This window comes from Sinocyclocheilus grahami, unplaced genomic scaffold (genome assembly GCF_001515645.1).
Source record: "Sinocyclocheilus grahami isolate Dianchi unplaced genomic scaffold, SAMN03320097.WGS_v1.1 scaffold1575.1, whole genome shotgun sequence".
Classification (NCBI taxonomy): domain Eukaryota; kingdom Metazoa; phylum Chordata; class Actinopteri; order Cypriniformes; family Cyprinidae; genus Sinocyclocheilus; species Sinocyclocheilus grahami.
Genome location: NW_015506754.1, coordinates 85,337 through 113,206, shown reverse-complemented (window position 1 = coordinate 113,206; position 27,870 = coordinate 85,337). Strand labels below are relative to the sequence as shown.

Sequence of the window (27,870 nt, the reverse complement as noted above, 5' to 3'; positions counted from 1 at the left end):
CCAATTTGCAAAATCGAAACATAATCCAACGTTGATTCACCTGGGTACCATGGCCGGCCGTTAATGATCTGTCCGTCACGGGCTGCTGTGACTTCGCCTGTGGAATTCCCCTCCACCCCTCTTGCGACTAGGCGACTAAAAATATTTTTGGTCAACCAAGCCCCTTCTGGTCGACTATTAGGGGGCAATATATATATATATATATATATATATATATATATATATTCTGATTATTACGCTACACAAAACCTTGTATTAAGACCATTTAAACGGTTCGTGTAAGGTTGGATCCGATTGTAGGCTATGTGCACGTCAGAGTGCGTTTGAAGCAGATATTGACGCGCATGCGTGCGGGATAGTGAAGCTGAGCGAGAGCTTGCTGTTGATGGGTGTGTGAACGAGGGCTGGAGTTAGTCTTTACCGGACACCAATGGAGAAAAGGTGGGTTTCATTATTGTGTTTTAGTTATATGCATGTGTGCATTATTGCATATTCTGAGGCAAATCTGTATAGATAAGAGATGTATGCAGTCTGCTACAGAGGCGTGCATATCGCGAGCATTTCTTATACAAATAGCATGATTAAAAAGGGGGAAAGAAATGTAGCCTATGTACAATGAAGGTAATTGATGCAGCTGTGCGTCCAAATTTAGGAAAACACTCATCATACAGTTTCTTTGTGGCTTAAATTTTGATTTACTAGCGAAAACAGACATATGTGACATGTCTTACTTGATCAATTATATATATATATATATATAAGTTTATTTATGCTGTTTGAAAATTATTATTGTTATGAAGAAAAAGACGCATGAATATAAACATCACAGTGATCTCTTATGTGCATGTTTTAACGTGTGTTTGCTAACGTGAGTTCAGGTGTTCTGTTGTAATTGGTCTCATTGGATATAAATGTTTGCTACATGTCTGTTGTGTATTGTGGCATGCAGGCCTCTTTCCTACCTGGAGGGCTGCTTAAATTAATTAAGCACTGCAACTGTGAATGTGTACTTTTGTCATATTGTTGGGTCATTCCACGAAATCGGAGCCTTTTGAATCCCTTAGAAATAATCTAATATAGATTTAATATGATAACAAATAAATATGCAATTTAAATACATAACAATACCGTGTATGCTTTCATCAATATTACATTAAAAAAGCTAATTAAATATTATTTTTAATAATTTAAATAGCATTTATGCTGGGAAGGGTAAGATTTTTGGCCTGTACCTCAATGTGATTTTTATTTTTCAGCAGGAATTTTCATTCCATTTTCATTCAATTTCAATTTTCATTTGCAAAATGAAGGCAAAATTATACAAAAATCACATTTGCTTATTATTTTTTCCTATAAAATATAAATCATTTTATTGGTATCCCCTGATTTCATGTCAGCTCTGTTACCCTCATCAGAAAACTCATGTAAAATAATGTACATTTAAGTGACGTCATTTCTAGGAGGTTACATCATCTCTCAACCAGGATTCCAACATTTAAAATATAAGCATATTTCTCTCACTCCTCAATAACAGTGTTTCCCCTGGCATCATATTAGGGGGGCAGCCCGGTTTTGACATGTGGGAAACAGGGATGACATAGATTAGGTGTCACCATGTTTTTAAAGATCGTCTGTGTAAAATGCAAACATATTTAAAGGTCACCCTGGCTGTATTATTGCGCTAATGCCTACAGTATATCATTCAATGGCATATGAGCATGAGTTACATTTTAGTTAGTGTTATTGGTATTGTTACTATTACTATTGTTGTTAAAGACCGGATAGGATGATCAGTCTCAATAAAACTTTTTTCCATAACTCATTGTCAATAATGCATCCATGTAAATTAAATTACAAACAAGAGCAGCAAGGTGACTGCAGACCTTCACCCCAGTCTTGCAGTGTTCAAGAAAGTCAAGATCTTGGTCTGGTTTCAGATGAAAGACCAAGATCTGATCATCTTCCTTGCCTAATAATTGAACGAGATCAATATATCTGTACAGTTATGTAAACAAATATGTGCAGTGTGCTGAAGAATGTGTGTCCTGTCATCCCTGTTACTCTGGTCAGTCCTGTGACTATGACATCAGTCCTGTTACTGTCATTAATGTCATAAAAATGGTAAAAATATATTTATATATATTTATATTTGATACAGCCTTCCAGGTTTTTCCATTGTAACTTTATATTTTATTATATAGACCTTTTTTAATATCTCTCTTGTAAAAAATAAATGTTTCTTAATTGACATGTGGTCACCCACCAAAATTAGTATGTTCTTTGACATCTGAATGACAAATATAAAAAAATAAAAATATTTAATTCCAAAATTTGAAACAATCCCAGTGAAAAGAGAAACTAAAATGCTGCTCATATATGTAAAAAAACAACAACAACAAAAACTATCACATAGTTCTAATTAAACTATAGTATCTAGTAAAGCTTGTGTCAGTAACAGGGTTTGACAAAAATCCCAAAACATAAGGTAGAAAAATAGTCATAAAATAATAAATTGCATAGCCTGAGATGCCACAATACAAACCAATTTCGTGGAATGATCCTGGTAACTCTTGCACAGATCATGTTCTCACTTGTGTGAAGCATTTTGGTAAACTGAAAGTTCTGTCTGTAGCTAATGGCGTCTGAACTGGAGATGGGAAAATGTCCACCACAGAATGCTGGAAATGCAACCGAAGTGCAGAATACTCCCCCCAACACTCACATCTTGGGAAGTGTGAACACCCAAACAGTTGGCTTGTTTAACTCTCCCTCAAATGCCTGCTGCTTCTGTTGGTGTTGCTGCTGCAGCTGTTCTTGGTAAGAAACATCTTTAAATGTTTTACATGAAATAGAGCGTGGTTTCTCAATAGGCAGCCTAGCTTACTTAGTTTTGTCATAGCCTCAGCATATTATGTTATGGGACCATCACAGAATGTTGACGCCACAACATATTACCTCATAGAAACTTGATAATGTGATGTGGTGATATGAAGTGAACTTTGCAAATAATTTTGTATCAGTACATTATAAATAAAAGGAGTTATACGTTTTTTTAGTTAGGGTTAGGCTTAGCCAAAATGCAAGATGAGAAATTAGTTCTACACACATAATTATTATTATTATTATTATTATTTTTACAAGCAAATTAGGAGATTATGAGACCAGTTGCTGATTTTCTTCCTCCCTTTGTTTAGGCAATTTTTTGTTGTTTATTGCCTCTATAACAGGCAAACTGTCCTCAAACAAAAATATCTGTAGCTAGGGATGTAATGGTATGAAAATTTCTTATCACAATTATAGTGAACAAAATTATCACAGTTATCAGTATTATCACGGTATTGTTATAATATGCTGGAGATGTTAAAAAAGTACAATCACTTCACCAAGTTTTATATTTAAAAATCAACAAACAACAAATAAAATTACTTTTTGTTTGCATAATCACTAAAACAACATTACCAAAGATGTTCGGATTTTAAATGACAACTTAACTGACAACCGTTTAATAGCAAGTTGAAATATCTAATGTAAATGTTCAGATATAACTTTGAAAAAGTTTAATAAAAGGTAAACCTCACATTTAAGCCTTTAAATAAAGAAAAGATTAGGGATGCACCGAATATTCGGCAACCGAAATTATTCGGCCGAAAATAGCAAAAAAATCTCTTTCGGTGTTCGGCCGAATAAGCGAAAAGGCCGAATCATATGTACCGAACAATGACAAAGGCGATCAAATAGAGGCACGCACTAATGCAGCAAACATGTCGGCAGTGTGAACGTATTTAAAACTATCAGAGAAAGACGCAGAAATCATTACAAGCACGAAGCACCGAGAGCGAGAGACTGTTTAGTGCTGCATCACGTCTCCGATGAGAAGAAGAGGTGGCTAATGCTGGTGGTTAGGTTACTGTATGATGATTGAAATCGCGAAATTACCTTTAAACGATTAGTAAATCAACTGCAGAATGTTATATTTTCTAATGCACGCACGAATTGCATGTATTCTCAAGCGCTGCACGAGCTCGCGGCGCCAGGGTTCAGGGTCCAACGTGAGGAAAATCTGCACTGAACTTGTTACTCGTCAGTTGCTCAGTAACATTTTTGTGAATTTTTTTAAAGGCACGTGACAATGTGATACGTGCGTCAAACATCTTCCCAAATTCGTAATGACAATAATTTATAAATCTGCATGCTGCTGTCAACAAAAAGAAGCACTGAGATCTTCCTGCCTAACTAAAAGCCGAGAAAAAGCAACAACTCCATCGACATTCATAAATGATAGTATTGTAATTTTACTGTCGTTCTGTAAAATAAAATAATAATGATAATAATAATTACCCTACAACAGCTCTATTAATCCATATATTAGGCCTATTACATTCACACATAGTGTTCAAATTGGCTTCTGCAATATATTCTAATGTTTTAAAATAAGTATTTTCTGCTCAGCAACTTATTAATTATGCTTTGTTGGTATAATGTCTGCTAAAATGAAAAAAAAAAATCAGTGTTAAGTAAATATTTTTAAATTGTTGTTTTGTAATTGATTTTTTTTATTCGAAAAGCAGGACAAAACAGTAAAAAGCACATTTTGGCAATTTACTTAATGCAATGGTGAAAAAAACAATGGCAAAATAGGCCTACATGAGGGGAAAATGTGAAAAACCGTGTTCTGTATTCAGTATTTGGCCAAGTGTTTCATTTTGTTCGGCTTCGGCCAAGAATTTTCATTTCGGTGCATTCCTAGAAAAGATATGTCAAAATGATAATTGAATAATAAATCATTATATTTTATCTGCATTTTTAGCCCAGTGTGTTGTGATTGGCTAAACCGCCTCTGTCTAAACGTCCAGCCCCTCACCTCAGCGGCATGTGCTCCGGTTGTATTGTAAACAAGACGTAGTTTATATTGCTTATCAGTTTGAGCCCGATTGAGAAGCAGAGGATATTATTGAAGAGGATCATGCAGAACCTGTGAGAGCACGGCTTTTAATGGTAGGCCTATGTTTTTTGTTTGTAGTTGTCTCATACTTTTAGATACGCTGTTATTGTAAATGCTACTGCTTATGTTAGCTTTTAATATACGGTTTTGTCCTGATTAAAGCTTTAATACAGTGCATTTGCAACTGCATTTAACACTTCTCATAGCTATGTGAAAACAAGTGTATAATTGTAACAGTTCATTTTTGGAGCTGAGCTGAATGAGAGAGAGAGAGATGCAGAGCATGTGCAGAGCAGGGGGATGCGAGGAACAGTATTAAGAACCGCTGCTTTAGAACATTGATTTTGAAACTTGTGAATCCATTAGAATCATTAGAAGACAGAATTGCGATTCATATATGAATAGATTTTTACCTGCACCTCAAGTTTTCTCTTCCTCTTCTCTAAAGCAGTGCAGGCCTCACCCCCTTTGCTGCCTTTTCCCGAGGGCGGGGGTTTATTGGGGTTTGTGATGTCACGAACCCGGGAAGTAACCTGTTGTAGTCCCTACCAGCTGTTTTTGTAGGCATTAAACTGCCAGAATTTTAAAAGACGATATCTCCGTTTGCATTGATCTTTCAGTTTCGAAACTTTGCAGATATTGTTTATGCTCAAACAGCAACATTACACACTAACTAACATTAAAAAAGGGAAATTGCAATGAACCATACCTTTAATTTCCATTAATCTGCAATTTCATTAATCTTTTCCTTCCTTACCAAACACATGTAACTTAAACTAGCAAACATTTATTTTTCTCATGTGTTGCCTCGTCTTTGGAGGGAAAAAATTTAAGAGACAAAAATTATTTTATTGTCAACAGATTCTGGAAGGCACCTTGTGATGTACTTCCGTAGAGTAGAATGCTAGCATAGAATATAGCTGGCAATATAGCTGGACATTTAGCTACATGCCTCCTAAAACTATACAGATTTAGAATGACATGAAAGTGAATAAATGATGAAAGAATTTTCACAAAAAGTAACGCTGTATTTCAATAGTCTACTTCAGACATTCTACTAAATATAAGTAACTTTGCAATCACATGTCATCTAACTCTCATTAATTTGCAACTACATAAAATGTTAGTAGTAGTGCTGTCAAATGATTATTTGCAATTAATCGCATCCAAAATAAAAGTTTTGTTTACAAAATATATGTGTTTGTACTGTGCATATTTTATTTCTGTCATGACAACACTCAGAGTGATTGGCATGGTAATGTACATGACAATGTTAATGTATTTGGTCTTGGCGGAATAGATCTGCTACGCTGATGCAGCAGAGCAAGTACCGAGACTTGTTACTGCCAATACATCCACAACATGCTGCTGTGAGCATGTAAGAAATACTGCTGCTGCACATATGACATACATGAAATAATCCCCATATAGCATACATGAATCACCCTGTAGCAGATCTATACAGGGGGAGCTGGGGAAGGTGGAGGGTTTCTGAAGTGCGCTGCAACTGCTACAGCAAGCACTAGTCATATATTTGAATGTTGCGCAGCGAGCTCATTGGCAACCGATACAGGAGAGAACTAATCAGCTGTGCTGTGTAACAATGATGTCATTATGTCAGATTGAGTTTGACCTATCTGACTGCACCATCTACAGTTTCATGCCAGAACTTTGTATTTCTGTCATGACAACTCTCGGAATGATTGTCATGGTAATGTACATGACAATGTTAATGTATTTGTTATTGGCGGTATAGATCTGCTACGCTGCTGCGGCAGAGCAAGTACCAAGACTTGCTACTGCCAATACATCCACAACATGCTGCTGTGAGCATGTAAGAAATACTGCTGCTGCACATATAACATATATGAAATAACCACCCACAAAGCAGGATACATAGAATGGACAATACAAGCCAAAATCAAGACAAAACACACCCCAACAGCAGATCTATTGCCAAGACATATGTACTGCTGCTGCTCCGAAGAGCCCTGTGAACTGCATGTATTACTATCTATGTGTGCCTGGGCTACCACGCCGACCGGCTTCATGCTAGTGGCCTATGGCTATGTGTGCCTGGGCTACCACACCGACCAGCTTAATGCTAGTGACCTATGGGCTATGTGTGCCTGGGCCACCATGCCGACCGGCTTAACACTAGTGGCCTATGACTATGTGAGCCTTGGCTACCTTGCTGATTGGCTTAACAATAGTGGCCAATGACTATGTGAGCCTTGGCTACCATGCCGACCGGCTTAACTCTAATTAGACGCACACTATGTGTAATGTTAATTAACAACTGAATATATGTTACAATCCGATAGATAAGACCCCAGCACCCACCTGAGCAAATATCATAATTTACTGTAAGTAATTTGATAACTGTTGTTACTTTCTCCAGTTCATAGTCCCAGTGGCAGCGTAACAGCTTGTTAATTCATGTTCGTGCAATGATGAGACATACAAAGTTAGCCGATGCATGCTATTTTACTCTCTCGTGTAGATAAGTGTCAGGGTTACAGTGCTTGAAACCCCCTGGGTGGACTGACTTAAATGAACTGAAATAAAAGCAGAATATAAACGTTCTTCCTCCGTTTCTGAACTACACAGCACAGCGAGAACACACGTCACACGAACACATTTCTACACTACCCATAATGCATTTCACTCAGGACTACGACAACCGTAGACGGAGATCTTAAGCTATAACTCTTATTTGCCTTCTCCCGCAACACTGTCATTGATATGACTGCAACAAGCGCGTGCTTCTGATGCTGCATGCAGCTGGAATCGACCGCACACTTGGTGTGTAATAATACAATTATTCAATTTAACCTGTTTCATGTCTGTTACTATCAGCTTATAGTGATTACATGCTCTAGACTGCGTTTTGCTCCAGCTGTATGATCACAGATTCGCTCTTTGGCTACCGATACATGAGAGAACCATCAGCTGGACCATGTGATGATGTCATTATGTCAGACTGAGTTAGACCTATTGGACTGTGCCATCTAGAGTTTCATGCCAGAATTTTGTATGTATATAATAGAGCTACAATTGTAATTTGTAAATAATATAATTTAATTACAATTTATTTATTTATATTTATATTTGATTAAAGTTCTATTTTGTGCCCTATAGTAGTTTTTTTTTTTTTTACTTCTATAATATTTGACGGAGGGGGCACAACAATACAATTCTGCTTAAGGCACCCATTTGGCCAGCAGCGGCCCTGTGAGGAACAATTCAAAAACTTAGTTACCACCCTCAAACAAATCTTACAGAAAGGATAAATCAGACATTTAAAAACTGGATTTTACCGATATTGATAGCTTGGTTGGGCCACAGTGGCAGATAACTGATTAATTGCTAGTTTTTAATGATGGATACTGTATATGAAAACTAAAATAGTACTGAACTTTATTACACACACACAGAGTACAGAACCATACTTTTCATATGGAATAAAAATATTCATATTAAATATTAATTATACATTGATCATTAATGAGTGCTTCCATTGTTCTCATTTCCAAGTCGCTTTGGATAAAAGTGTCTGCTAAATGACTAAATGTAATGTTAGTTCATAGTTCATTAATTTTAACAAATGAAGCTTTAAAATTTAAACATATATGGAATCTTATGGTAAAGTGCTACCATTTCATATAAATTCAAACGTAAAATATATTTAAGCATGATATTTAAGTATTACATTTACGAAATTACATGCAATATGTATATTGTATACTCTCACACTTTGTTTGCTTAAATTTTAGTACACTTCATGATTATCTAATCAAAGTAACAAAATATTCCCACCAATAACACCGGACAAAAAGTGCAGCGTTGTGTCGCATCTAGGACAACTTACAGGTGTAACACACACCAGACATGTCACGTTCAATTCAAGTGGCAGTCCAAAACAGTATATTGTCAAACAGGTAAAGGTTCACTTCAGAAATTAATAAAGAGGCAGATGAGTTTAAAGGGGTCCTATTATTATCTTGATTTTGTTTTGGGGGTGTACTTGAACAGGCTCTCATACTAGGTTGTTCGAAAAACACATTATTTTTCACATATTTTACATTATTACAACACCTCTCTCCCCAGTCTGGCATGAACAACTCGAATAGTTCCTGTATCAAATGAAGGCTCGCCTTCTGAAATACGAAATGTGCTGTGATTGGTTAGCTGGGCCAGTGTGTGTTGTGATTGGCACCACTCGGCGCCTGGTCGGGAAATGTCACGCCCCTTACCATAGCCGCCTGCAAGCTTCAGTGTAAGTATTGCGTCAATATCAAATCAATTTGAGCGCAATTTAAACCCGGATGATTGTAACCACTCTAAGTTCGTCTGCCTTTGGAAAGCTAGCATGTCTCCAACATAGTAATAACACTCGTTGCCTTCTCTAGTGCAGCTCAACCAGGTCTAGTCCCATTCGTCAATATTTGTGATATCACAAATCCCAGAAAATATGCATTGTAGTCCAAACAAGTCATTCATTGTAGTTTTTGAAAAGTGATTTCTGTTAAATAAAATCTCCTTTTGAAGTGGACTTTGAGCTTTGTAACTTTGCAGATCTTTTTTATGCTCAAACAGCAACATTACAGACTAACTTAAGTTGAAAAAGTGAAAAAGCATAATAGGACCCCTTTAAAGTTCAGTGCAATCTATATTACAGCTGACTATATTAGAGCACAGAAAAACAAAGGTTTCGCTGAAAAATGCACAATACACAATCTTCCAGCCTAGGGTGAAGTCAATATGTACATTAACACTGATTTGGGACAAATATAATGTAATGGAAAATTGTGTGAATGGTGCTCTGTGGTGTGGCAGGATTTCTGCTGGCTGCATGAACACATCAATGTGCTTTCTCACATCACTAGCTTTATATATGCAACTTTGCTGGCTAACAAATACATTAATGTCTCCAGCTGGATGGTAACAATCATGACGTTATACATTTGGGCTGTGCTTGCATGTGTTTTAGTCACACTGTTTTAACCACTTGTGGTGCTGCTAATGTTAGCATCATCTCAGACTTGACAGCAAACATACTGCTGCCCTTTTTCCACTAATGCACCATCTAGTCAACAAATGAATTACTTTGTAGTCATATGAAAACATGTACTATATAGAATACTGTATACACACCTTTTCTGTTTTAAAACTGCATCTGAAATGTCCTGCTCTGTGCAGCGCACAGTCTCACGTGCCAAAACAAACAGTACAAGGTGTCAGTGATTCAGCCTCTAGAGGCCACTCTCATAATGTATAATGACAGCAGACCCTTCTCTCCTATCAGACCCTATCCACTCCAGCAAAGGACACAACCCAGAAAAACTATTGGCATGGAGCCGATTTTGCCAATTGCCAACAGCTGATAGTTCCAGCAATCTATTATCGGTGCCGATTAATCTGCAAAACTGATCAAACGGTCGACCTCTATTAAAAACCATGATTGCATCATCATTGGACAGCATTATCAAGCCTGGGATCATTGATTATGTGAGTTTTACTTTGCCATGAACACAGCCCTACAAGAAACCATTTACCTAAATTCATTACTTCAGAGTTATTATAATATATATATATATATATATATATATATATATATATATATATATATATATATATATATATACACACCTTGCTACGTGTACTGCGTTAGGCTAACTGAGACTTGTCATTTTCACTTATATATAAAAGTATCGGTATAAGAGCAACAGCTCTTTTGTTAGTTTTGACTGCTTTTATTGTCATTTGTAAGTCGCTTTGGATAAAAGCGTCTGCTAAATGACTAAATGTAAATGTAAATGAAACCAATGGAGAAACACCGGTGGAGCTCATGAAAGATAGGAAGCTCAAGGGACCACTAGTAAGGCCGATCCACAGAACTCCTTTGCTTAAAACACGTGGTCTGTTGCATGAAGCTAGCTGAACAATCTCAGAGTAGTCTGGCAATCTTGTCTCTAAAATTCTTTGACTGTAAACTGCTTTCATTTGAAGTGAGAGATGGAGGAGTGGCTTTATTGCATCAGATATGTGTCACTTTGTTAACAGATGATTAGTCCAATTTGGGTTTGCGATCTCTAACCCAGAATAAAACCTGCTCTGGAAACCAAAACCGGCTTTGTGCAAAAGGCCTCTGCTCTCTTCTACATCAAACTAGTTTTCCACTAAGCTAGCGCCAAAGTCGGAGGGTCCAGCGGACAGTAAGGAATAGTTCACCCAAAAATGAAAATTATGTTAGTTACCCTCAAGTTGTTATGAACCCTCAAATTGTTTTGCAGTGCATTTTGGGTGAATTGTTCCTGTTTTTTCTAGCATTGTTGTTTGATTTTCTCATGAGAGTAAAGGTGTGCTAGGAAACTTCATTAAGTCCAATTAGAATGAGCTTAGAAGTGCTCATCTATTATCCTTTAGGAACTTCCCCAGAGACTTTCAAGTGTCACACAGTGGATGTTCATGCGTCACAAAAAAAACATGTTTTTATTATGTGTGTGTGTGTGTGTGTAGTCTGACAGTACGCTCTGCTAAGGAGGAAAGAAATCTGATGACGATCTCCGAAAATGAAGAGGACGTTGATACCAACCAAATGTAAGTTCTATTATAAATTTAATATCTTAAATGACATGATATTGCAAAGAGGATTCACTTTTAAGAACTTTCCTCTTAGGAATTTTGAATGGGGTCGTGATATGCCTTTTTTTATTATTTTAATATGTTTCTTGAATGTTACTTGAATTTTTGAGTTTCTTGATTTATTTATTTATTTTTCTTCAACCCACATTCTTCCTAGTCATTGGAATTTTGATTTACTCCAGTGACTGGGAGTCTCTTGAATCCATTTACCAAAATGTTTTTTCAGACTCCTTCACTGATTTGTTCAGTGACCATAATACATATTGGTGCCAGTAGGTGGAGACAAATGAATGTTATGTAATAATATATATGTTATATATTATATTAGTTATATAATGAACGAATCAATATTACCTCGATCACGTCACAACAAAAACAAAACAGGTTGACAAATTATATGCTGTAATACCTTTCTAATAACTAGGGATGCACCGATACCACTTTTTCCAGTACTCGCCCGATACCGATACTTTTATTTTTGTTACTTGCCGATACCGAGTACCGATACCGATATTTTAATTGCATTTGTACATTTTTTAAATATTGGGTACAGAAACCAAAAGGGTATGTATAATGTTAGTTGGTTAACTTGATTTATAAAATAGATACAGTCAAACCAAAATGTATTCAGACACCTTCAACATTTCTCACGTTATCACAGTTTATTCACTATAGTTTAGAAAATGTTAATAAAATATGACAAGAACTCAGAGTTAAACTGTGTCAGAACAAATTCATCTTGATAATGTTAGATAATTTTGATAGAAAGGTATGTAATAGATTAATTAATAATTCAGACAGCTGTTAGTATGACAGTATTTACACAACTATGAATACTTAGCCGGGCAACCCTTAGCCCCAATGACAGCCTGTAGTCTCCTGGGCATGCTGTCATCCAGCTTCATGAAAACCTCAACTTCAGTTTTTTTCCCAGACTCAGTCTGAATAATTTTTGGACTCAAATTTGTATCAATTTTACTGGTAGTCCACTGTATGAAGAATTTTTGGGTATGATTTGTCACCGTTTACTTTATTTTGCTATCCTCACTTACATAAATGAACTATAGTGTCCTGCACCCACTATTAAAAAAATATAAAAAATGATATCTGGTCTCTGAATCATTTTTGGTTTCACTGTATATCCTTCGGTTATTTTCACACTTAATTATGCCCATTAAAATGTATTTTACAAGTGTTTGTTACTTTCACTGTTAATTTTTTTGCTCTGTGGTAAAGCTGCTCCATTGCAGTGGCTCAGTACTGTAATCACGTGCTTTGCTATAATAATGCAGGGAACCACTCGCTATAAATCTCCTAACTGTGATATTTTCAGAAATAGAAGTCGTGTTTTTTCATCTGAAACGTGCTGCGATTTATATTCCAAAGCCACTCATATAATGCAGAAACATTAACAACGCATGCAGGTATTTGTACTGATGCAGAATGAGAGGACAGTAGGACAGTTTAGCGCATTTCACACAGGCTGCTAGATTCACTTTCGCCAGAAAGTCGTGTATGCCTATGGTTGAAAATAAATGATGTTTATAGTGAATGCCCCTATGAATGGTTTTATTTTTACAATTTCGTTTTAATCCAAATGATGCGTGTGCTAAGTGAGTGAACATCAAAGATGACACAACAGAAGTGCACACGCGCATCTCTCTCTCTCTCTCTCTCGCTCTCTCTCTCTCTCTCTTTCTCTTAAGTAACTTGTGCATTGTTTTACTTACTTGTTTTTTACATATCCGACCGAACTACAAACTTTCCAGTGATGTCTGTGAGAAAGGCGTATTCACTCGACAAGCATCTGCGCCGTCGTGCACTCAATCCACTCAGTGTTCTTTGTTTATCAGCTCGCGCACACCAGCTATACAGGCGTTAATTCTGAAAGTTTAACATTATATTCATTGCATACATATACTTCGTAGTAGACATCCTTAACTCCTTTCTGCTGTCTGTTGTTCTGTTGTCGGTGTTTCTTTGTCTGAATATGGCGCTTATCACATGCTGTGTGGTATCGGCGTTTGGTATCGGGGCATTTTAACGAGTACGAGTACAGGAGCTCAGTATCGGGCCCAATACTGATACCAGTATTGGTATCGGTGCATCCCTACTAATAACCAAGAGTGACATTTAAGCAGTGGTGGAAAGAGTACTGAAAATTTGTACTTGAGTACAAGTACTGGTACATTGCTGAAATAATACTCGATTACAAGTAGAAGTACTGGTGTCAAAACAGTACTTAAGGAAAAGTACAAAGTACTCCTCTCAAAAAGTACTAAATTACAAGTACTAGTTACTTGTTACTTTTTAGCTGGCGATATTTAACAAATTACCAAAAAATATTCATATCAAAGATCTATGTGGATAATAGCTACTTTGAACAAAACCCACTTTTATCTTATTGACAAAGTACGTGAATTAGTGATACAGGAATTTCTAACTTCAATACCTTGAAAAATATTAATATCAAAGTACCCGCGAACCGGAAGTTGCAACTGACTTCAGTGTTGTGATGTATTTCCAAGTGAAATGGAATATTGAATAAAGGGCGGGGTTTTATTTGCGGTGCACCTCCACTCCACCTCTTGCTCATAGCAGATTCACGGTTGGATAGGTGTGGTTAAGAATATCTGCTTGTTATGTCTGGCATCACGCTTCACCGCTTCTGGGTCCTAACGCTCTGCCAGACACCCCAAGAATACACCAAACTGTTCTAATATACACCCACAATGTCATGTAATACTGAATAATTATAACCCTAACCTTTATCTCCATACTGAAATCCCAGATGGCCTGACAGTGATTCAGCTAAAATATTAGTGTCTGAGACAGTCAGCACGGAGACTGTAGTATGCACAGTGTAGTAAATTAGCTCTTTTCAGAATTTGAATCTAAAGATTCGGAGTCAACCTGATTAAAACTGATTCAAAATTGATAGTTTACACTTTATCAACTGTTCGTCCAGCGAAACATTAAAGATCAGTATATCTTAACAATTTTGATATTTGTATTATGCCCTGGCCAAGGTCATAATAACTGTTAGGGATGATTTATTAAGCTACGAGCTAGGTAGCAAGATCTGGGCAAAGTTTTAACTTTAAAATATACAACACAAGACAATGATTATAATGAAAGAATTTATTTGCTACTCTAAGGATACATTAACAACCAAAAGCACACAGACACACACACACACACATACGCACACACATACAGAGGATGCGATTTAACGGAGTTTGACTGAAGTCCCAAAAGTCTAGTATTTGCTCCTAGTTCTTAAATCGCAACCTGAGAGAATCAGAGATTTGCGTAAGATCAATTCAGCACCGGTTTCAGCAGAGAGTTCATTCCTACTGCATCTTGTTAAGACGCTATGGGGAAAAACAAATTTTTCTTCGAATACTGAAGCCTTTCAATAATGCAGTGTAACTGCATGGCCATTGGTTCGTGCTTTGAATTAAAAAAACGAACCAATGGCTCAGCAGCAGAGCTGCACGAGCCTATGGCGACTAAGCCCACCAGAATGGGTGGGGCATCTGGCTATATAAGCAGCACTTCACAATAGGATCCTCAGATTTCTTCTCCTTCAGCGGCGACTATGTTCTTAGCTGATCTACGAGTCTCGAAGCCTCTCGCCGTAGAATCGCCTTCGCAGCGGATCAAGCTGAACCAGTGACCCTCTGCTTAGCTGATTTGCCGCAGCTTATCCCCTGCCGCCATCCGGTGAGCCTAAAAGAGCTTATTTGTGACGTTGTTGCAAATGTCGCGCTGCGAGTGTGGCTCGTGCACGGAAGGGCAGTGAGTGCGTCGCCTGTCTGGGGAGACCCCATGCGAGCATGAGTCTCGCTCTTCTCCACTCGCCGACCGCCTTCATTTAAGACTCCCATTTCTCCTCTCTCAGAAAGTCTTCGGCACTGTACCAGCGTGCTCGCTCTCCCCGCTGCACTTTAATCCACCGCAGAAGGGCAGTGAGCTGCGTTCTCACTGAGACAGAATGCTCACTCAGAGCATGAGTCTTGCTCTTCTCCACTCGCGGACCACCTTTATTGAAGAACTTAGTCGCCTTCCGTTTCTGCTCTCTCAGCGAGCCTCGGAGAGAGAAACAGCGAAGTCTGGGAGCTAAGCAACCGGGTCTGAGCGATCTCACGCCGACACAGATCCTGTGTGCTCACTGACAGCTTCGAATTTGTGTGTGTGTCGCTATGGCTGCGCTCACAGAGACGGGCTGCTTTTAACACGAAAGCAGTCTGTCCCTGTTCATTCGCGGAAGGTGGCCCCGCCTCCCCACTCTCATGTTTCTCTCCTCCCAGTTACCTCGGAGGAAGCAACGGCGAGCTCGCGGGTTGAGCGATCAGGCTTGAGCAATTTCATGCTGGCTCACATCATGCGTGCTTGATCTGCCGGTGTGTGTTACACGTGAGGATCAGCACCCTTCGTTACACAGAGCGGCTTAATCCTCCTAGGCAGATCAAAGCAGAACGCTGGCAGCTTCGCATTTGTGTGTTTTCACACACATTCATTCACACACACATGAAATTCCTGTATCATTTGTTTTCACATGCTGAGCCCTGCTGAGCCCGCTCTTGTGTTTCTCTCCTCCCAGTTACTCGGAGGAAGAAATGGCGAACTCCCGGGGATGAGCGATCAGGCATGAGTGATTTAATGCCGGCAAAGCCCCCGCGTACATCACTCTCCACGTAGCTCTTTGATCCGCCAGTGTTTATACACGTGCGGATCGGTGCCTCTCATTGTCGAGCGGCGCAATCCGTTTATGAGGATCAGAGCAGAAAGCTGTCACCAATGATTCAATATTGCTGACAACTTCGTATTTGAATGTGCCTCTCGCCTGGGCCACGCCCACGCCCACGTTGAGGCTGCACTCACTGAGACAGATCACTCTCACTACGAGAGTTCATGTCTCGCTCTGCTTTGCTCGCGGCTCGTCTTCTTCAATGAAGGCGGCCCCGCCCCTCCCCTCGTCCACTATGAGCGGATCTGAAAGAATGCACATGAGTGTTTACACATAAAGATCATCAGTACTCCTCTTCTAATGAGTGGTTTGATCTTTTTAGGCGGCTTAAAAGAGAATTCTGTCACTAATGATTATCACTGACAGCTTCAAATTGGACGCGTCTTGGGCCACGCCTACGCTGAGGCAGTGCGCACGGGGGCTGACTGCTCTCGCTATGAGAGCATTAAGTCTAGTGAAGCATTTTTTAAAGCGTTTTAAAAAGAGAGCAAAATTCTTCTTCTGAGTGTGGGGTCCCTATACGGCAACCAGCCACTCGAATTAATCCAACCCCTTGTCACGCGGGCTGAGGCCTGGCAGGCCATCGCCAGAGTGCCAGACTGGGTTTTGGGGATAAAAAAATTTGGTTATTCACTGCAATTCACTCAAAGACCTCCGCGATTCAGCGGCGTGCTTCGCACCTCAGTTTAGAGCAAAGACGCACATGTCCTGTGCTCCGAGGTGATGAATTTGTTGGCAATAGGAGCTGTAGAAATGGTTCCCCCAGCTATTTCCTTGTCCCCAAAAAGGATGGCAATCTAAGGCCCATCCTCGATCTCAGGCACTTGAACCGTGCCTTCATGAAACAGCTGTTCAGGATGATTACATTGAAACAGATCCTCTCGTAAGTGTGCCCAGGGGACTAGTTCTTTTCGCTGGATCTAAAAGACACCTACTTTCACATCCAGATAGCCCCCCACCACAGACGATTCTTGAGATTCGCCTTCGAGGGAGGGACATATCAATACACGGTCCTTGACTTTGGACTGTCCCTAGCTCCTCACACTTTTGCATGGATGCGGCTCTTTCCCCGATGAGACAGATGGGAATCAACATTTTGAATTACCTCTGACTGGCTCATCATGGCCCAGTCGGAGGATGAGCTACTATTTCACAGATCCTTCCTCCTCAGCCACTTAGAATGCCTGGGACTCAGGGTCAATTTTGCCAAGAGCACGCTGTCCCCCAGCCAATGGATATCGAAACAGACTAATATTAGCGTAGATGCCATTCTTCTAATGATGTAGCAAGTACATCGGGTGTCATGGGAAGTGTTCCCGGTTCCGGTTGTCCTAATTAATGCAGCCTAAATATCCTTTAACGAATTTGAATATTAGAAATGTGTTAGTGTGTTATGTGTAAGCCAGGTTAAAGAGATGGGTCTTTAATCTAAATTTAAACTGACAGAGTGTGTCTGCCTCCCAAACAATGTTAGATAGGTTGTTCCAGAGTTTGGGCGCTAAAAATAGGAAAAGGATCTGCCGCCCGCAGTGGATTTTGATATTCTAGGTAATGAGAACGCAGCGTAAACTGTGTATAGTGTTTTACTTGTCTGTGTGAGCCACAACACATGGATACGTTTTCTACATTTATTTACGCTTTGATTTGAATGAAAACAGTGTATCCGTGTGGTGCGGCTGACACAGAACAGCATACGCAGTTTGCGTTCAGTGGATACTCTCCAAAATGGCGCTACAGTGAAGGAGAGGAATTGTTGAATAGAAGGAGAGGAATTGTTGAATAAAGTCATTATTTTTGTTTTCTTTGCGTACAAAAAGTATTCTCATCGGTTCATGAAATTCAGATTGAACCACTGATGGCAGATGGACTATTTTGATGATGTCTTTCAGTCTTTAATGGGCCTTGACAGTGTTATTTACTTGGCAGTCAATGGGACAGTCACAAGCCTCCCGGTTTTCATCCAAAATATCTTAAATTGTGTTCCGAAGACGAATGAAGCTTTTACGGGTTTGGAACGACGTGGGGGTAAGTGATTAATGACACCATTTTCATTTTGGGGTGGAGTAACCCTTTAATAACAGCCAGTTTGAAGGTTTTGGGGACATATCCTAATGACAATGACAAATTAATAATAGTCTGAAGAGGATCTATGACTTATGGAAGCATCTCTTTTAGGAACTTAGATGGAATAGGGTCCAACATACATTTTGTTGGTTTAGATGATTTAACAAGTTTATACAATTTTTCCTTTCCTATAGTAGAGAATGAGTGGAATTGTTCCTCAGGGGATCTATAGCGCATCTGATGCTATACTGTAGCTGACGGCTGCATGGTTACAATTGTATCTCTAATAGTATTGATCTTGGAAGAAGTAGTTCATAAAGTCATTACTGTTATATGAAGCACCATTACTTCAAACGAGTTATACTTGAAGCCCGCCCTCTGAGAAATACTGAAAATATTGTTATAAATTGTAGCAACACCTCCCCCTTTACCTTTTGGACGTGGCTCATGTTTGTAACAGTAATCTTGGGGGTAGACACATTTAAAATAATATAATCATCAGGTTTTAGCCAGGTTTCTGTCAAACAGAGCACATCTATGTTATGATCAGTGATCATATCATTTACAAAAAGTGGTTTCGTAGAAAGGGACCTGATATTCAATAAGCCAAGATTTATCATTTGTTTATGCGTATTACATCTGTTTTTTATTTGTTGAACATCAATTAAATTGTTACTCTTAAATTGGTTTGGACGTTTTTTGAATTTTATAGTTCGGGGAACAGACAGTGTGATATCTAGGTGAAAGGGTCTCTATGTGCTGAGAATTAACTGACTTCTGTGATGTGAGGCGGCTAGCAGACAGTCAGTTTAGCCAGTCTGTCTGCTTCCTGACCTGAGCCCCAGTTAGTCAATTGCAAACTCTAAGACTATATGTCATGTTTCTAGAGAGAAGAGTGGCACCACCCCAGGAGGGATGAAGACCATCTCTTTTCAACAGGTCAGGTCTGCCCCAAAAACTCTGTCCAATTATCTATGAAACCTATGTTATTCTGTGGGCACCACTTAGACATCCAGCCACTGAGTGATGACAGTCTGCTATGTGTCTCATCACCACGGTAAGCAGGGAGGACCAGAGCATATTACGGTGTCTGACATCATGCTTGCAAGTTCACATACCTCTTTAATGTTATTTTTAGTGATCTCCGACTGGCGAAGTCGAACATCATTAGCGCCGGCGTGAATAACAATCTTACTGAATTTACGTTTAGCATTAGCCAGCACTTTTAAATTTGCCAAGATGTCAGGCGCTCTGGCTCCCGGTAAACATTGCACTATGGTGGCTGGTGTCTCTATTTTCACGTTCCATACAATAGAATGGCCAATAACCAGAGCACTTTGATCAGGTTTCTCAGTGGGTGTGTCACTGAGTGGGGAGAACCTGTTTAATGGTTTGATCGGAACGGAAGAGTGGTGTTTTGACCCGCGACTATGCCGCCTCACAGTCACCCAGTTGCCCTGCTGCACGGGCTCTGTAACCGGAATCGAAAAATGTACAGGAGTCCCTGAGCTAGTCACATCCAAAGCCATATCTACAGCCCTCACATTATCACTGTCCTCAGTTAAAGTTTGGATGCGTGTCTCTAGTTCTGAAATCTTCTCTGTCAGCCTAACTATTTCCCTGCATTTATCACATGTGAATCCCTTGTCGCCGATAGAGTAGGGCTGGGAGGTATATCGAGTTTGTACGATATATCGATATTTTCTTTATAAGCGATTCGATATGAGGCAATACCGTTTATATCGATATACAGTAGTTTGATAGTAGCGCATCTGAAAATATAGCGGAGGACACAGACTGAGCTGCTGCAGAGAAAGTGCTTAATCTAATGTGTTCTAAACATGTGACAAGCTTCATATTAAGGCCTTTAAAAACTGGTAAGACATAGTTTATAGTTTCGTTTCACATATTAGTTTAAGCGGCTCGGCCCGTCATGCCCGGCTGCATGTGCCGCTGACAGAAACACTACTCGCGCTGTTTAATGTGTTTGAGATGTGCTGTCTTCCTGAATGCATAACTTACATTTCACAGTTATATTCTCCATCTGTAAATGTTAGAAAGCCATGTATGGCGTTATTTTAATGACAAATGTCGAGAGCGCATTATTGTAGCGCGAAAGCACATTAATATAATGCGCGAGTGCGAATCTCTCCGCTCGCGCGCGGATTTCCTTTGCTCTCGCACTTAAAACGTGTCTCTCTTCTCACTCAAACTGTGTCCTGTGTCAAATCTCTCTGTGCCCATGCGCTATAGATATTAATTCTTTTCGCACCTGAATTTAACGTTATCAAAAGTTATCATTATGCACTTTTAAAAAGTAGTCTCAAAAGAGATTTGTGCAGGGCCTTTCCTTGATTTTTTTATTGTTGTATTTTTGTTTTCAAAAACCAAAGTGTAAAAAAGTTGTGCACATCCCACAAACCCACACAGGGCTCAGGTGCAGGACAAAAAAAAGTCAAACTATAGCAAAAATACAAACGTATTGTTAACATCAGTGTGCGGACAATACGTTTGTATTTTTGCTGTGTTTTTGTTTTAACATAAACTGGTTATTAGCTTCTTTGTTTTACTATATGTCTTTTCTGCGAATGCATATATGTATCTCTTTGTAAAGTAGGCTACTTTGTATACACTGTTTTAAAAGGTGCTATATAAATAAAGCTTTAACCAATCAGACCTCCACAACTGACTGATGAAAATGCTACGTGAAATCTAATTGGTTGAGTGAACTGAACCTGCAATTCTTTTGACAATCAAAGATGGATCTTTAAATTCTTTCCAGTTTAAGGAACAATTATGGAACAGCCTGCCGCTATATATTAGGGACGTATTGACGCTCAGTAAGTTTAAAAGCCATCTGAAAACATTTTTTTATGATAGCGCTCGATCAAAAGATAACCGAAGTTTGCTAGTGCCATATGTGTCACTTTTGTCTTTAATTAAGGTATATTTCAACTGTTCTTTTAAAGTTTTTCTCTTTTTATATTTCCTAAATTAGATATACGGTTATTATTTAAAATGTTTTCCTCTCCTAATTGCTCTATTGTTTGTACAGCACTATGGTCAACATTGTAGTTTCATTCAGTGCTTTAGAAATAAATTTGAACTTTGAACTTTATTTTCTGACACCACTTCTTTTATAGGCCTCAGCTCACCCTGGAGGAGGTACACACATGGGGAGAGTCATTTGAGCGGTTAATAAAAAGTGCACAAGGTCGTGTGCACTTCCGACAGTTTCTTAAGACTGAGTTTAGTGAAGAAAACCTGATGTTCTGGCTCGCCTGTGAGGATCTAAATAAAGAGACCAACAAAACCATGGTAGAACAGACTGTGAAACAAATATATGAGGACTACGTTTCTGTATTGTCACCTAAAGAGGTATATGGATCCACATGGTTACACACTCTGCATTTAAATTTTGCTCACACTGTGGTTAAATATATACTGAATATACACTGTCTGGCCAAAAAAAAGAAAGAAAGAAAGCTGTTTGGATTTAAATAAGCAAATACTTTTTTTTTTTTCTTTTTTTTTTGAAAATATTGATTTTAGGATTGACCATTTTTTTTGCAGTGATTAATGTTTCTGGCATGCTGTTTGGGAACAATTATTTTAACCCTAACTGATGCAGTGCATGCAGTAGCTTTTTATTTCTCAAACAACCATATAATCAAAGCTTAAGGCAGTCCAAATAATATATTAAAGTGTGCACCTTTTTTTATGGACAGGCAGTGTATTTGTCACCATCATGTATATAGACCTGTATTGTTTGTTGATCTGTTTTTCAAAACATCTTGGTTAGCTATATAGCACTGGTTCCCTGAGGAGGGAATGTATAGCTAACACTATGGTAAACTCTACCAAGTTGGAGATTGTCTGAAGTGTGTATAGAATCATCACATATTGAGCATCTTATAAGCAAACATTTGCGTCATCTTTCCCGCCAAAAAGGTATATATATTCAGTAGGAAGCAGTTAAGTGTTAACAATAGCGAAGAGTTTTCAGCTCTGTCTTGAATATTGTCAAGGATTCTGCATTTTTGCATATGCTGTGTATTTTTGTGCCTCTCTATGATGGTACCATGAGGTGTCACGCGCTCCTGTGATACCCACTGATGAGAGGCTGGACAGAGGGATCTTATGAGTCACTGTGTGAAAGGTAGCAGATAGAACCAGCAGAATGAAAACTGAGATTTGGAATCAGCTTTTGTAATCCACAGGGCTTATAAATGACCGATAGTAATGCAGTCTCAGATGAATGGACACTTTTGAAACCTGATTGGTTAATGTCCAGCTGGTTATTCTGTGAAAGGAAAGATGATTCCTGGTTGAAAACAATTAATACAAGTGCTTTTGCTATAAATGGAAGGAGAGAGACAGGTCTGTAATTATCTACATGTGAAGTGTTCAATGTGTGTTTTTTTAAGCAGTGGGGATACCTGAGCCTGCTTTTTGGGAAAACGCCAGAGAAAAGAGATGTATTGATGTGTGTAAGTGCTAGTTAAACTGTAGGAGAAATTGCTTGAAGAAGGTGTGAGGTAAGGTTTCGAAGAGCCCCAGCAATCAGTGAAAAGCCTTTGAACATTGAACATGGGGTGGAGACAGACATGTCAGCTTAAAAAGGTTTCACTCCAGTCCTAGAAAATATGCGTCGCCAGCTGCTAAGTGTGCTATAACCAACTAATTGTCAAGATATTTCAGAATGCTCTGGATGCACTGGAGCCTCAGAGGGTGCATCTGTACATTTTGTAAAAACGCATGGTAAAGAAATCTGGACTACAAGGGCTCTAAAATTATATGCCGCTTCCTGAAGGCAAATTTTACATATGTCTCTACACAATCTGAATATAAATATGTGAGTTATAAACCAGTCCTCTGGTTAAATTCGCTAAAATGTTTGTTTTTAGCGTAAGCATTCTGAAATGGTATTTCAAAAGTCTGAAAATCCATCTCAGACCCAAAAGAGTGCAGTCTGATGTCTGTTTTGGATACAAGAAAAATCATAAAGTCATAATACCCATTCTAAGAAGAGGGAATTTTCTGTATTGCATCTTATTCCAAGTAATTGAATTTCCTTTGCCATAAGCAGAGTCCTTTGGAGAGACCACAGTGAGAAGAATCCCACAGAACAGAGGTCAACATACAGGGAATGGTAATGCATGGCCCAGAAACTAATGCATTGCCCTGCAACTCAATAGGGTAGATGGAGTATCATTGTACCACAACCATATAGCTGTTCCCCAGCATTATAAATTGAGGGAAACAGAGCAAACTCTGTAAAAGGTGAGAAGAAAGTCTCTGGTCACTCTAGTCCTGTCGACATTGGTAATATTCCTTGCTCAATATTAACTGTCACCTCACAGGAAGAAAAAAAAAACTTGCCGAGACTTGTCATAGCACTTGCATTTTATTGCTCTTTTGTTGGTTTTGATTGCTTCTATTGTTCTCATTTGTAAGTCGCTTTGGATAAGATTTAGCATCTGCTAAATGACTAAATGGAAATGGAAAAAGGTCCCTGACTGAGACTGACTCTGGAGGCCTTTCTGTTTTGGCATGGGTTTGCTCCAGGTTTACTCTGGTTTTCCCCGAAAGCCAAAGACACATGAAATGTAAATGACTTCAAGGCACAAATTTCCTATAGATGTGCTTGTGTAAGAGAGTGTAAATGTGTTATTTTCTCTGTAAATTTAACAAGTTCTCACTCCCAACTTGTCACATATTGACGCTTGGTCAGGACCCCTTAGCTTTGCTTTTTGACGCTCAAGGTAACCTTTTAGCGTCACTTTTCGAAGTGCTGGGTCCTCCATTGTTTTCAGTTGTTTGTCTTAATTTAATGGTTTGCATGCATTTGTAAGAACAGAAATAATGTCATATACATTTTTGCTTTCATTGGAGTACCTAACCCCACCCCTATCCTAAACCTACCCCCTTCTGAACAATAAAAAACATGTAGCAGGCAAATAAAAGTACAGTCACGGGTATTTATTGCAAAAACTGACCATAAAAAAGCAGTACAAACAAGTCATGTTGCCTTCCAAGTCTACGATATCTTTCTGTGCAGAAGTGAGTAAAACATAAGGTTTTAATAGCTAAAAATGATTCCCGCACCGTTAACACACTCACATCTCATTCAAAAAGATACTCCCGTATGACGCAATCGGTCATAAGACACACAAGAGCCAATGACATTTCACAACCAAAGCTGACTTAAGGCTTCTTCTGGCAGCGTTTTTTGAATTTGTGCACAGACTGCACACAGTATCTGAGCTTTACAGTGGACGGAGACAGCGATCGTGTCTATTCCTCTCACAAATCAATCGTTTTTGCCTCGGAAGACTTGGAATATTAATATTTTTTTAATAAATTATGACTGTAGCTGTATCTGCCTGTTATATCTTGTGTTTTATTGACAAATGGTAGGTTTAGGGACAGGGGTTGGGTTATGTGCCTATAAATGTGTAAATAGTGTAATGTAAATAAAACTGTTTACATTTAAAAATCACACCCCAACATATATGTAATAATGGCAATATTATTACCCAATATATAATTTAATCATGACGATAAAATTCCCAGTGCCTTTCGCGTTGGCATACTGATGCCAAGGCTTTCTTATTTAAAGCAATGGAGGACCATGCACATCGACAAATTATGCTAAAGGGGTACCCTATGTGTCAAAAAGTGACGCCAAAGGGTCCTGACCAAGCGTCAATATGAGACGAGTTGGGAGTGAGAATGTGTTGGTAAATTAGCCCTGTGATGGACTGGCCAGCTGCCAAGGATGTTTCCCTGATTTCAGTCCAAGATGCTGGGAGGTACTCCAGCACTTCTACAACCCTACATACGAGAAAATTGTATAGAGAATGGCTGCATAGATGGATGGATAATTATATATTTTTTTCCTCTCATAAATTCTGGGCATGATCAACAGTTTCCTAAAATGTTAATACATTTGGAATATGTATTATATTCCAATATATAGTATATATAATACCCCCACAGGGTTTGAATGCATATGATTCTTTGAAGATCATAGCAACAGAGACAGGATTGACCTGACAGGAGACAATTGAAGAACAAAGAATTTATAGCTCCATTAATAATTTCCTCATGCCCCTGGTCAGAACCTCAAGGCTTCAGCTCAGTTTCTCAGGACTAAAATGACAGAGGATGTACAAATTGGCATCTTACTACACAACACTAAATAGGAGAACTCTTACTTCTAGTCGATGACGATGGAGAAATGAAACGTGGTCTCACAGGAGAGAGAGTTCAAGGGATATGATGACATTGATGCTTACATGGTGCACACTGGCCAGCGCCAAGCATCATCAGCCAATGAATTTGCATGATTCTATAAAGACTTCAGGCAGTTGTCACAACTGAAATGTATTTCCATAGCATCAGATGCTGATTCACGGTCAAGTGAAACCTAGTAGTTAGGGGGCAGTTGTGGCCTTACGGTTAGAAAGTCTTGTAACCAAAATGTTTTGAGTCTCAGTACTGGCAGGGATATGTAGGGACCCCCACGGTAGTGGTATGTCCATGGTGTGTGTGTGTGTGTGTGTGTGTGTGTGTGTGTGTGTGTGTGTGTGTGCGCGTGCATGTGCGTTTGTGCACTAGGATGGGTTAAATGCAGAGCACAATTTTTATTGCTTTACATGTGGCCATGTGTGCTCTGTATGTTTCAAATAAGGTTCTTAACTCTAGCATAGTGTAGTCAGAGCCATTTCTATGAGATGCAGTTCTGGCCAGTGGGGTGAGTGGAAAATATTATGATTATTATTTTCAGAATTAAACAGATTCATTCTCACTGTCTCATACATTTGGCTCTGTCTTTATTGCAGTTCAATTATATCATGATGCATCGAATCATGATATACTGTATGTATTAACAATGTTTTTGCGTTGTTAGGTAGTTTGTGACACTTGGCCCTGGTAGAAGTAATACAGCAAGACTGCTCACCAGTTTTTGTAACATAGATAACTTATTCTAAGTGGTTATGATTACTTCATCTGGAAATCTGTCTTTGCATATATAGGTAAGTCTGGATTCACATGCACGTGAAGTGATCAACAGGAACATGCTGGAACCCTCATCATGCACGTTTGATGAGGCACAACAGCAGATCTACAAGCTCATGCAGCGAGACTCCTACCCACGATATATGAACTCCAGCATGTACGCAGACCTCATACAGAGCCTTGAAGTCAACGAGTCTTAACATACATATATGAATGTACACAAGACCTAGACTTTAGACACATGCCTATTACACTTCCCTGAATATCAGATAGATCCCTTTGGCCCTGTTTACACTTACCATCCATCCCAAGTGATCAGGTCAGCCAAGACAGACTGGCATACACATCTGGTATTTACACACATATCAACTGCATCTCCTGTGACCACTTGTTATTGTATTTTGTTGACAGAGTGCCCTCTGATTTTTTTTATTATTTTTTTTAAATTTTATTTTATATTTGTAGTAAAATGGCTGGAATAACATATGGCTTTTACAAATGTTATTTATGTATGTATGTATTTATTTATTTATTTCCAGTCACATACATTTTGGGCCCTATGTACACTTGTGCTCTAGTTCTATTTTTATTTCAAATACAATATATTTTATTAATTCTGTCAGTGCATGAATAAGCACTTAAAATAGCAGAGCCGTAATTGTGCCTTGCCTCACATATTAGGATAGGCTAGAAAATAATACTGCTTAAACAAGTGTCAGTGGAAACTGGTGCTGTCAAGTAGTTTCAGTCTAGATTGTTTACAATTAAATGTGAAATAATAAATATAGATCTTACACATATACACCCCAAAAAAGACTGATATTGAGGTAAAAATATCACTCCAGCTCTGTGGTGGCATCTGTTTATGATTTAATGCAATATTTGCATTTAATGTACAAATAGAGATATATAACAACAAAAGTGAAAAGCAAAAAAAAAGACAAACAAAACCTGTGTCCCAGTAGTCTAGTTTACAGTCCTTAATTTGAAAATACTGTAAGCTGCATGAACAAAATAGATTCAGTAATATCTGGAAAAGGGAGCAAATTTTTCGTAATTTTAACAGAATTTAAGAGATGACTGAACAATGCTGACATTCAGACGTGATTTTGGTGGTACAAAAAACTTTTCCTCTTCAAAATAATTCTCAGATTGGTTTGTAAAATGTATGTTGATGAGTTTGTCTACATTACCGTCTGTATCATTAATAAAGTCGGCTTTTGGGTTCATTTTTGAAACATCTCATCTCAAAGTACAGGGTTCATACACATTTTTATCAATACATTTCCATGATTTTCCATGACTTTTGAGACAATATTCATGACCTAAGTCTGATGATAACACTGGGCATCTTTTTGAGCAATTTTGCCAGGCTGCTTTTTTGAGCAATGTTGCTGAGGCACTTTCTCACTGAGAATGGGTAACAAATTTATATCTG

At 38.6% G+C, this 27,870-nt stretch overlaps 1 protein-coding gene across 1 annotated transcript; it reads left to right on the top strand.

Annotated features, from left to right (window-relative positions):
• The first annotated feature begins 311 nt into the window (after positions 1–311).
• LOC107571280 (regulator of G-protein signaling 20-like) lies at positions 312–26,844 on the top strand. Its single transcript, XM_016257597.1, has 5 exons — positions 312–441; positions 2,633–2,817; positions 11,465–11,545; positions 21,551–21,785; positions 26,450–26,844. Exons 2-5 carry the CDS (start codon positions 2,636–2,638, stop codon positions 26,630–26,632), a joined length of 681 nt encoding a protein of 226 aa, XP_016113083.1. The 5' UTR covers positions 312–441; positions 2,633–2,635; the 3' UTR covers positions 26,633–26,844.
• The last annotated feature ends 1,026 nt before the right edge of the window (positions 26,845–27,870 follow it).

What these genes read in the sequence shown, in the direction of transcription:
- LOC107571280 (XM_016257597.1), top strand. Translation starts at nt 2,636, where the DNA reads ATGGCGTCTGAACTGGAGATGGGAAAATGTCCACCACAGAATGCTGGA. An exon ending in TGCTGCTGCAGCTGTTCTTG is followed by an intron (nt 2,818 to 11,464) that starts GTAAGAAACATC and finishes GTGTGTGTGTAG; the next exon opens with TCTGACAGTACGCTCTGCTA. An exon ending in GACGTTGATACCAACCAAAT is followed by an intron (nt 11,546 to 21,550) that starts GTAAGTTCTATT and finishes CTTCTTTTATAG; the next exon opens with GCCTCAGCTCACCCTGGAGG.